This window comes from Poeciliopsis prolifica, unplaced genomic scaffold, assembly GCF_027474105.1.
Source record: "Poeciliopsis prolifica strain line A6 unplaced genomic scaffold, Auburn_PproV2 SCAFFOLD065, whole genome shotgun sequence".
NCBI classification, from domain to species: Eukaryota; Metazoa; Chordata; class Actinopteri; order Cyprinodontiformes; family Poeciliidae; genus Poeciliopsis; species Poeciliopsis prolifica.
The window spans coordinates 1,241,323-1,253,995 of NW_026562440.1; the positions used below are offsets into that span (position 1 = coordinate 1,241,323).

General features: G+C 36.8%; 1 protein-coding gene across 1 annotated transcript in view; it reads left to right on the forward strand.

Annotated features, from left to right (window-relative positions):
* esrrgb (estrogen-related receptor gamma b) overlaps positions 1–10,390 on the forward strand; it is a 45,124-nt gene extending 34,734 nt beyond the window's left edge. The window contains exons 6-7 of the mRNA XM_055020129.1: positions 1,076–1,345; positions 4,950–10,390. Coding sequence (XP_054876104.1) covers positions 1,076–1,345; positions 4,950–5,194 — 515 coding nt within the window. The 3' untranslated portion in view covers positions 5,195–10,390. The remainder of the gene's footprint in view (positions 1–1,075; positions 1,346–4,949) is intronic.
* Positions 10,391–12,673: the final 2,283 nt, after the last annotated feature.

Here is a 12,673-nt window from a genome sequence, read left to right on the forward strand (position 1 = left end):
AGCTGGAGGAGAGAGTTGACGGGTGCTTTGAGTTCAGAAGGTCAAACACTTAGTGAACAAAGGATTGTTTTATTAGGATTTACTGCGAGGACAAGCGGCCCCAATAATTTTGATGGTTATAAACTGTAGGAATTATGAAGTTAATAACTACATTTGTTTCTAAGGCAGATAATTCAAGTTAAGCAAATTCACTTGAATGCATTTTGTGTTTCTGCAATTTAGTGCATCTCATCTATTGCGTTGTTATGACAATAGGCTAACACCACCAACTGCAATGAGAAAACTTTTCCATTCCATGTTAGCATATTTACATTTCCTCCATAGTAATTATTAGTATCCCTGAATATTTTCATTGTCACAATCTTCTTACCATTTCCTTTTCTAGTATTTTTATGTTTTTTACATTTAATTTTCTAACCATTATTTTACCAGCAATTTCCTTGATATAACATCTCTTTTTCGAGGGAGACTTTAACACCTCAGCAGAGCTACTAGCCGAATATTTTTGTACTGAAATTTTTTTTTTACTATTACTTGTTTTACGTTATTCAAACTTTCTGAGAAACATCAGGTTTTGATTCAGTGTACACCATAATAATTACTTTTATAATTGTCACTTTTTGACTGGAATTATTCAACAAATGTATTTTTTGGTGATTTAGATCCCCCGGCATGTAGCATGTATGTATGACACAAACCACAAAACTCCTTTTGGACCAATGATTTGGTCGTTATTGGAAACTATAATGTGCTCTCTGCTTTACAGTTCTTTGCAGGAGAGTTTGCTCTACTTATCGGCTCTCCCATCCTTATGCACTAAAGGTCTGGCTGATGATGGCTGAATAGCTCTGGCTCATGTTTCAAAGGCCTTTACATTTGGACAGATTTATATTCCAGCCTTAAGCCAACACATACAGCAATCGGCCTGTTTCAAGTCGTTCGCCTCTAGGGATTGTACAGTGATTTTACATAGTCCATAAAACATACAGAGGTCTCAAGTTTAGCTGAAACCTGAAGTTAACAAGCCTGGAAAGAAAACCTAACAGAATTACAAATCTTTTTTTTTTTCAAATAGGTTTCTCTACACTGTCCCTGGCAGATCAAATGAGTCTTCTGCAGAGCGCCTGGATGGAGATCCTGGTGCTGAGCATTGTGTTTCGCTCGCTGCCCTGCGAGGACGAGATTGTTTATGCCGAGGACTATGTGGTTGATGAGGAGCAGGCGAGGATCTCGGGCCTGCTGGATCTTCACGTCGCCATCCTGCCGCTGGTGCGACGCTACAAGAAACTGCGCATGGAGAAGGAAGAGTTTGTCACGCTCAAAGCTATCGCGCTTGCCAACTCTGGTAAGATTCAATCTTTCCAGCCCTAAAGGGATTTATTATTGCAAAATTAATTATAGAGAGATGTGATTAGGTTTTTTGAGCAAGAAATCTCACAAAAACTGCAATACAACCAACAAAAAAAAAAACATAAAAATGCATTTTATAAGACAGAACAAATAAAAAAATAAAATAGTAAACAATCAAACAAAAAAATTGCAGAAAGTCTTGCACTCTGCTCATCTATTGGTACCAATGCTAATTGTTTGCCACTTGTAGAAAAATAGACATATTTTTTTAATTATTATTATTATTTTAAAAACAGCTTTTATGGAGTTATTTTTAATAACATTTTAATTGTTCTTTTTTTCATCAGTTTTTAAAAAGTATTTCATATTATTTTGCTAAATCTTTTGTTTTTCTTGCTGAATCGCTTCATGTCAGGGTGCTAGACGTTGCTCTAAAATGAAATGCCACATCAGCTTATTTTGGCATTAAGACACTCTTTTAGCTGCATTCAGATATACATTCAAAATTATGACTGCAACCTTTAAAAAATGTTGGGTATTATTCATTTTACAAGGGTTTGTCCATGACAAATATTGGCCACAAAATCTAAGCCTGGAAAAGAATTTAATTCAAATAAAATAAAATTGTAAAAACTTTGGAACTTAAACTATTTGAGTTCATTCAATTCAGTTCATCTTTACATCAAAGGTCCCATATCCACACACCAGATCTAAAATAAATTATGAAAGTTGGCATTTAAGAATTCCAGAAAATTTCAGAAAAAAAAAATAAATAAATGTCAAGAGCTGATGTATATCTTGTGAGGCCATCAGTTTCAAGGTAACGGTTCCCTGATACGAGTAAAGGTCAGAGTTTTTTCCATTTATCGCAAGTGTGCATGTGCAGCTTCATGTTAATTTGTGTGCAGATACATGTGTGCGTGACTGTCACTGCGCTCTCATTCCCTCCATCTCCATCACAGTGGCTGCCAGCGCGGCTCAGCCGAGGGAGATATATTTAGCATTTCATTAGAAAAACAGGGGCTGTCAATAAAATGTGTTAAGTGGAGTGGAATGAGCGTCGGGAAGCGACGGGCCTCGTTTGTTCCAATGTGAAGATGCTGCGCCTGTATCGACAGTTTGCTTTTCATGAGGCTGGGCCTGTCCCCCACTAATCAATGACTGTTAGGAGTCTTTTCTCCTGCCTGACTGAAAAATTTAAAAAGATGCTGAGCCCAGAGCTTTGCTCATCTGATTGCAAACACTCCACAGGAGCAAAAGAGGGGGGTGGAAAGGCAGGGATTGGAAACGTAAGGGAGAAGTGTGGGAGAGGAAAGGCCTGGGGTTGAGCGGGAGGCTCAGCGAGGGCAATAGGGCAACTTTGGCTCGTTTGAACAAAGTCCCGCGGAGCTTCGGCTTCGCTGGTCCGGAGGGTGTGACAGCTGTGGAAATTCATGGCCATTGATTTTGTAATTAGCAAAGTATCGACGAGATTGATGCCAGGCTGCTGACGGATTACACAGAAATTGTTTCTTCAAAGTTAGTCTTGCATGCCGGCCCGTACCGCCTTAAATAACTCCACATATAAACACATTTGAACACATTTTCAATAGCTTCGCACACACACACACATCTTACCATGCCGCCAAATCAGGATCAGATCAGTATTAACATGAAGGTTTCAAACAAAGACTGCTGGAACACATGTGCGGTCCACATAGCCCAGTTAATTTCCCAAGATAGAAATGCAATTTACACAGAAGGCGACTGGTAAAAGAGACTTAATCAGTCAGTTAGGAACATAATTAGCCTTGTACTTTCCCTTTTTTCTTCCTCATTTACATGTTTGTACACGGTCTTAACTTCACTCCCTGAATTCATGACACATAGCTGATCCAATTCCCTCACTCTTCATCTAGCAGACATGTTCGGGTTCACTTTTGGGATGATATAACACTGAGGAAAACTACTGTTTCTGTCTGTGGCTAGGCAAACAGCCTAGACCGACGTACTATGCTTGTCTACTAAAACCCTGCATCAGCTTGTCCTTTTTAAGCACGACTGTGCTTTTTTTTTTTTATTCCATCGTCTAGTTATACATAGAGAGGAATTTTTTAAAAAATCTCAACTGGTTTTATTTTAGAGCCTATACATAAGGGGGCCAACTGCTCTTTCTTATGGAAATGAAGGCCATCTGCCACCATCATTCAGATGAACGATATCCTTGTAATGCAGCCATCTGAATTCATTAGCAAAATGGGGGGATGTACATCGTACTCTGTGCTTCCAAAAAGAAATGAATCTCTCTCCTTTACCACTGTATATTTATTCCGACCTGCGGTGCACGTCTCTCTCCCCTGAGTCTCGGCCACGCACAGGCATTTATTTAAGGAGCATCATTAACTACTAACAAGAGAAAAGCTCTCTCCAAAATTGCATGTCTGCATTTACAAGCTGTGGAATGTAAAACCAGCTGCAAAACAGGTAGGTGCAGCTGCATATTTGTGTCGCATTGCACAGGAAAAAAAGAGATACTTTATTGTTACTGAATGAATTTTTAAATAGCTTTGTAGCAATGAGGGGCAACACTAATTTATATTAATGTATCAAAATCTGATCAGTCTCAATATCTTTTCTAATTAGGGAGCAGGTTTTTCATATATTTTGAAAAATAAAGGAATAGGTTTTGTGTATTTATTGAAATTTCATTCAGCCTAGAACGATATATTAGTATTCACGCAAGGTTTATTTCCTAATGATTTGATTAAGTAAAAAGAAACACAAAAAGAAACGAGGTTAGACAGACACTAAGTAATTTTAAAGACTGTTACAGGGTAAAGAGGAAAGAAATTGGAATAGGAAACACACTTCCAAATTACTGTCTAAGTTAATTAAAAGTCTAAATTGCATTGCAGAAGTCTGCTGTTCTTTCTGTGTATAAAGCGGATTTTTATCTTGTAACTTTGCTTTATGCTGGGATTTCCTTCGCCAGAACCAGAATACGAGAGAGCACAAGAGTTAGCACCATTGGAAAAGTGAATAACTTTGGGAAGGAATAGGCTGTTTACTTCCCCCGAAACAACAAGTGTTCCTATCTAACACAAGGCTGCAAAGAGATCACTGTTTTGTTTTTTTGGGGAGAGTTGCCCTGGTCTGTTGTGGGATTTGATTATTCCTCACTTTGGATCTGAAACCAAAAGAATATCAAATGCAAATAAACTAGCTAAGCTGAATCCTGTCTCTTCAGTTAAAGAGTAATCAAACAATCATTCGAAGGAGACTTTGAAATATTTTTAGACATCCAAAGAGCTTTTAATCTAAGCAGCATAGAAAGGTCTTAAAATCATTCATATCTGGAAGATTATACGATGCAATTTGTAGAGAAGACGTTATTTTGACCAGATTTGAAGTCATTACAAAATCTGAGTAATAATATAAAATTACGTTTAAGATTTATCTAGTTACAGAACTGCAACAAAACTTTAATGTTGCATATTTCAACAAGTTAAACCCCCAAACATTCTGCTGCTCTAAATGTTCTAATGAAGTTTAGTCTCTTCTCCACATCACATAGACCTCTTTCTTCATCTTTTCTCTCCACGCCCCTCCTCTTGCTCTAGACTCCATGCACATAGAGAGCATCGAAGCTGTCCAAAGGCTCCAAGACTCTCTGCATGAGGCTCTGCAGGACTACGAGGGATCCCAGCACCCAGAGGACCCCCGACGGGCAGGCAAGCTGCTGATGACCCTGCCTCTGCTCCGTCAAACCGCCACAAAGGCTGTGCAGCACTTCTACAGCATTAAAATGCAGGGCAAAGTTCCCATGCACAAACTATTCCTCGAGATGTTGGAGGCCAAGGCTTGACGCCTGGAACAGCTGCATCATTCAGTCAGAGACGAGCAACGGCCCATGAGAAATAAAGGTGGAGTGCCAATTAACAGCCAAAGGATGACACTTGGGCTCTGAAGTCATTTTACTTATTAAAATACTAGCAAAAATTGAAAAAGAAAAAAAAAAGACTTGGAGTAGTTTTAAAAAGGGTGACTATAAATTTGACACAAGTGGGATGATAATAATGTATATAGAGGTGTACAGAAATCAGGCAACTGCGGTCTTGTTATAACCAGAGACCCATTGCTCTATATCACTTGAGTCTTCTGTGAATTTGTTTCTTATTTTGTTTTAATCTCAAAATAAAATAAAAAAAGACAATATAAAGAACTGTACAACAACGTAGCCATATTTTCCTCTTTTCTTATCTCACTTGTTCCAGCAATAGACTCTAACTGGTCTTCATTTGTAAATTTTGTGAAGCCTCACTGGGTGGAAGGGAGAATTGTTTAAGATCCTTTCTGAACTTATCATCAAAGATGGTGATTTCCGCATAATTACCTCATACTTGCCTCATTGTCTTGATATTTTAATCTGATTGGGTGGTCAAATGACAGAGGTCGGTCAGCTATCATTTCTAACTGAAGGTGGGTCTGAATTGTTCACTCGTTCAAATTGCTATCCACTTCAGAGAGATAGTCGAACATTTCGCAATAAGTTTTAAATGTTCAAATTGGAATTTCATCCACTTTGTATTGCTGTGGAAATTAGCAACATGCAACAGGCTTATGTACAGTTTTACACTAAATTCTTCACTAAATTGACATTATTGCGCTGCACCTTGAGTTGACAGAGCATACTTATTACTTGTCAAAATGCCAGTATTATCATTCTAATGCTGACATTCCCACCTAATGACTGTAAAATGTGTTGAAATTCTGAAATTTTGAAGAATTTTCCAAATTTGGTTATTCCACACAGGTTTGTGGATATGATAGATTAAAAATAGATTACAAATGGAAATATTCCACAATATACATAGTAATTATGTATTCTCATAATCACTAGTTACCACAAAATCAGTGACGGAACGAGTGAACATTTCATTCGTGGCAGAAATGTTTGCACTTATAATTAATATGACACAAAATGGGTACTAACACAAGCTGACTATTGCTTAGTTATGTTTAAGAAACTGCACTTCTTCCCCATTCGTTTTGTGCTGACACTGGAAACTAAACATGCTGTGAAACCAACTCAACAATGATAAGCTGTGTCTTGTACTGATGAAAGTGTTTTTTTGTTTGTTTATTGTTGTTGTTTTTTTTTTTCAAAATTCATGTAATTATCAACCGATACAACAGGAGGGTCATGCAATAGATACCAACTTTGTAAGGACGTTAGGCGCTTGTTTGATGCTATGCTAGTTTTTAAGGCTTTCAATTTTAGACAGCATTGTAATTGATCCCATTTATTTAAAGAAGTTTTGTATTTTTAGTTCCATCTGTATTTGTTAAACTCAGAAACTTGGCATCACTGATATTGATTTTGCCTTGAAGCTCTTTAGCCGTCACATAATGAGGCTAATGTTTTTGCAGAAGCTATCAGAGAAGCTACCAAACATCATCAAGATGAAAAACTTATCACAGTTGGTCTCCTGTGCAAGTAATTTTTCTACTTCAATACTTTTGATTCATTGAGGTGAAAGTGCATTCTCACTCAAACATCTATTAATCTGAATCGCTTTTTTAGCTTAGGAAATACGGAGAATTCAAGAAAAGTCGAATTTTGTTTTGTGAATCCTGAAATTAGCATTCAAGTAAAATATTCAACGGCTAGACTTCTTGACTTTTCTGGGGTTTTTTACTGTTTTTTTTTTGTTTGTTTGTTTGTTTGTTTGGGTTTGTTTTTCTTCTTTGTTTGTTTTTGTTGTTGTTTTTCTCAATTTTAACACAACCAGTGGTCTTGGGGAGTTTATTTAGTTCATAATGTCTTCCTTGAACCCCAACGGAAATCAGACTGCTCATGAAATTCTCGCAGATTCATAACTAAATAAGAATGGATTATTAACAGCATTAATACTTGATACAATACTTTTTGGTTAAAGGGATATTTAACAACCAAAGTAACTTTTTGACTATTGTTGCATTATAAGACTAATTTTCTCTTCAAATGTGGGTCACAGGGTAAAATGTTGAAGCTCAGCTTAAACTTTGAAGAGACTTACAGTTTCTTGTAATTTTTTAAGTCACATCTAAGTTTGAATATTTTTCATAATTTTGGATAACACAAGATATGATACCTTATAGAAACTGTAACAATGTAGTGTGCGTCATTACGGCTCATTGACATTTAGCATATTTGTCTTTTAATGGCGGTGCTAAACATTCAGAACCAACACTTGAAGTGAAACATGAGTATAATCCACAATTAATCATAGATTTTAAGAGTGTAGGATCTGCCAGATGCAAACTAGTTACCAAAGGATACTGTTCATTTTGCTTCTTCACCAGTTTTACAGTTTTTGCATTTTCATATATGAGTTGTTCAGATGTGAAGATAAAATATCTTCTACCTACTGAATAGTAGATGCTTTGGATAAACATAGAAAATAAAGGATTCAAAGTAATTTTGCATAAACTATAAACAAATTTGGAGTGACTCCAGTGAATTAAGATGGGGATCAGTTATTAGATTTTAATCATCAGATAAAGTTAAATTGAAATGGAAGAGATTAAAATGAATAAAAAAATAAAATAAATTTTAAGTCAACATAAAATAAATAAATGACATTTAATTATTGGTCTTTGTGATTTACGATATGTTTATTTTTATTTCAATGTTATTCATGTCCCAAATTCATCTATGTAACAAACAGCTACTTATCTACAAAGAGAAATGAAATTATATGCATTGGTTACATACATGGGGCAAAATTATAAGTAGAGTGAATGGTAAAAAGTTGTTAAAAATTGGAATATGAAATGATGAAGGGGCAAAATGACATGAGCTGATTCAATTATTTAAAGACAGTACCAAGCATATCATAATATTGCCTCAGTTGATGACATATTTCTTACAGTTTTGTTAATCTAAGCAGGTAAGAAGGAACATTTAACCAATATGCGTCAATAATAAGAGGACGGGTTACTCAGCAGCTTTTAGGGATTTAGTAAGAAAAATATAAATTTCATGCAAAGGCGGCGGTGTCTTTAAAAAGTCAAGTGCCATTAGCTTCACCCAAAAGCAATGGAAGCATAAGCAACTAGAAACTCTGAGGCTCTACCAGAGAAACAATATTAATTAACTAGAATATAATGCATAGATAATTTTAACGGGGTGCTGATGAGAAGAGTTTCCATGGTGCATCTCCCCAATTGTTAACCAGCTAATCCATCCCCAAGTGAAACAAGGGATTTATTACCTCTGATTAGTATCAAACCAAAGCAGAAACACTCACACAACTGCGTTTATGAAATGATGAGCTCTTTTTACATAAATATGTTATTCACGACAAAATAATCATGGGTATAGTTCAGTTCTGTTGTGTTCATTTACTCTAAGTTTGTGATAGTGAAGAAGGCACAGCCATCCATCCATTCATTTTCTAACACCCTTGTTCCTGGTGGGCTTGGGAGGTGCTGGTGCCTACATCCGAGAGACGGGATACACAGTCTGTTGCAGAATAAGGGACACATCTTGGTTAATATAAGAGATAGACTGAAGTGTAATTAGGACATGAAAGTATAGTTATTTTTCGTTTTTATGCTAGTTGCATAAATTGCACCCCCAGTTCCTGTTGTTTTTGTTGTGAGGAGGACCTTTCAAACTTGTTGTGACTTACCTGACAGAAGAAAAGGTCATTTTAAACTTTCTCCTCTCACAAATTAATGTGATAAAAAATTTTGTTAAAAATGCCTAATTTATGTTCAGACATCTAAAACGGTTCTACAATATCCAATTAATTCTAATTGTGTCCTAAGCTGAAATTCTCAAAAGAAATGGAGCAATTAAATTTCTGCTTTGGCTCTACTCTGGGGACGAGAGGCGTTTTATTTTAGCTGATGGTGGGGAGGCTTTTTCATGTAAGTCTCTACAAAAGGCGATTTCATGGGTATCTATAATAGTTTCCTAACTGAGCAGCAGCGATCACTGGGCTATGCAAGGCAGTACGGCCACCTGTGTTCCTCATGTTTGGAGCATCAAACTGACTTGTAGTTGCGCTTTGTTTACAACATACTGTATAACTGCATCGTGCAATTCACTGTATTATACTGTATCTGCTGTGCATTGATGTGACTATGATCACGTGTCAGGTTTGCCACTTTAATGTATTCTCATGAGGATTAGGAACATATTTACAGCCCAGTGTATTATACAAGTCTCTTTTTCAAGTGAATAATGGACGAGTTCATTGTGTTTGTTTTAAGATGAGATTGTTTTGTTTTTTTTTACTGTATTTTTGTCTCTTGGTTTCTCTGTGTGTTTTGGTTATCAGCAAAGCAGGACGAACAGCGACTGAAGTCGTCTAGACCCTATACCTCAATTCATATTTTGAAAATTACACTGGGCTTGGAAGCGGGCCATGGGATTCTCCTGGGAGTCAGTGGCACAGAAATAAAGTGACATCACCGGCTGGGTATTAAAAAAAATGTAGATGAAGTTACCGCAATTGGTGAAGGGGGAGGAGGCGCACATTCCTCGGAGGAAAGCTACTTATTCGTTGCTCCATTTGTGGACTTACCTCATCTCCATGCACTCTGAGATGACGAGATTTACATAAAACATGGAGGAACCTCCCCGGCCGATCTGTTCCACAGTGTAAAGAGGAACCTGCTAGGTGTGCGCACCACAGACTAGTGATTACCCAAGAGGTTTCTCTCCCTCTTCAAAAGCAATATGTTTGCATTTGTGATATATGAATCAAGTTAAAAGGGAGCTTTGGTTTATTGTAATTACAAACTTTCTTCATGCTTGAAGGGGGGGACAGGCTAACTATGTGCACTGTTCTGTGAAGAAGAGAAAATAAAAAAAAAAATAATGGAAAAAAGCCAAACACAGCTGGGATTCACTGGACAGGACTCTGTGGCATTTTCATGTGTTTTGTTTGTTGTATTTATGCCTACTGTATCCATGTGTAAATAAATGCTTTTGTGGAGGAGTAGGACAGCAAGATCTAACAATGCACTGAATGTACAGTGACAATAAAAAACACAATTTATGAAATCATGGTATGTGATCTTTTCATTGAAAGAATAAGGAAAAGCATTAATTTACCTGTAAGGAAGAATTTCATTTAAAAAATCGAGGATCCTCCAGAGACACACTCTTATCTATTAAAGATGAACATGTTTTTTTGTTTGTTTTGTTTTGTTTTGTTTTGTTTTTATCAAACTGGTCAATTGCTTGCATTGTTTATATGCAGCAAAGCCACTGAAAACAGCACAAGGAAAGAAATGGATCAGACATATGTCTGTAATCACAAAGTAGTCCACTCCAATTGGTCCAGAAATCAAGTAATATGTAGTCAAGAGAAATAGCACAGAAATAATTACTATCAGCTATCACGTTTTTTTTTTTTTTTTTTGCAAAGGGTCTCACGTTTCCCTCAAGCACACTCTGATTAATCCAAACATTAATGGTGGCTATATGATGGTAAGCTAGCCAGGACCTGCTGGAGGAAAACCTTCCTGAACTCTGACATTTCTAGCTCTGCCCATCTTCTCTGTTCTGGTTTCCAAATAGATAAGCTTTAGACTCATCAGTTAAAAGAATGATACTCAAGAACTCATGGTCTTTGTCTGTGCTATCTCTATTAGTCTTCTGTCTGGTTTCAATGTTTTTCTGATAGAGCAATGATTTCGTTTTTGCACATCTCCCACCGAATGAAAAGTATCCTTACACAACCTTTCATATCAGCAAAATACTAATTTAAGTCTGTGATATGTTATTTTTCTTGTACTTTTTTTACATTTTTAGTTCTGCTCTCTCAGTGAACATGTGTGGATACTTGGATCTTAAATAATTGGACAATTATTTAAATTGTCCTTGAAGTGTTTATTATAATCTTCAGGGCGATTTGAAATTCTTCTGAGACCTTTTTAAATCGATTACCGCAGACTAATAAACTGCTACGGTGTTCATTTTGACACTCAGAGTTCTTACCATAGTTTTTCACTTCAACACTCAGATCCACACCAACTGAATTTCTGAGATTTAAGTATTTCAAACTTTCCCAGACATGCTGATTAATGTCATCATGTGCTCAATTGTTGCTCAGTCTGGAAAGATCCTAATTTATTCTTTTCCACAAAATTACAAATTGTAATAGCCATGTGTCCAAACATGTTAGAAGTGAACATAATCTGTCATAGGTGAGCATTTTCTGATGTGTTTACAGGACTTCTAGACATCTAGTACTTTTGGAACCATGATATTTAAGTGAAAAGAGTGGGGTTTTACAATAAACATTTTAAATGAACCACAGCAGGAGTAAGAAATTTCAGTAAGACACATACCTTTGAGAAAGCAGCTTTCAGATGAGAAAATGGCTCTTAATGATGCAGACAGTGGATTAAAAAAAAAAACCCACCAGTGTGAACAAATTTGTTGATTTCACACTTTCTTGTCATTTCAAACAATCTGAAAGGTGACCAATTATTTTCACATACATGAACAGGCATCTGTGTTCGCCTGCGCGGTTGACAAGATGGTGCCTCAGGGTGTAACGGCATCCTCCTGCCCCAGACCGACGGTTGGGTGGCTGTCTACTCCGTGTCCCGATTGACCTTCCGTTGGCTACAACGCTGGCTGAATGCACATCTGACACACTCCCGTCCTTTGTGGTGCAATCCTGTGGAAGTCATTTCATTTACTGGCCTTTCAACTCCAGCCAATATAAGGGGTGAGAGGGGGTGGGGTGCTGGGTGAGCAAGTCTGTGTTTAATCAGCCTGCCACAAAGCATTCCCCTAAACAAAATCAGTCACGATGTCCGGATTGAAAAAAGAAAAAACACTCAACAGAAAACTGACATAAACAAAAACTTTGTCAACCTTTTATCTTTTAGAGACAATCGTGGTAGAAAGGGACAACATATTGATGATGCCAATTGTGATGATTGCTGCCTTAGCAAGTAAAATTAAAGAATAAAGTGCTCCACTGAAATTGCTGATGTTGTTTTATGCAAATGTCTTAATTACAACAATAAAGACTTTTATTGAAATGTGACAGATCAGGACTCCTTTTCAAGCCAAACTATTTTTGAGCAATCTCCAATGGAAGATTTCACCTTTTCGATGTCACAGGATCGTGAAACTGAATTAAAACCATTAGTTGTCAAAGTGGACACTGCAGTAGATAGCGTGATTTCATCCTCCCTATCCCTCAAAAAAAAACATCTGGCACAAAACCCCCAAAACTGCAAGGAACAAAGTGATAAAAAATATTAAATCAAAAGTACTTGATAAAAAGTCTCTTTAGCTTGTGTGACAAGATGATCGTTTTTTTTATTT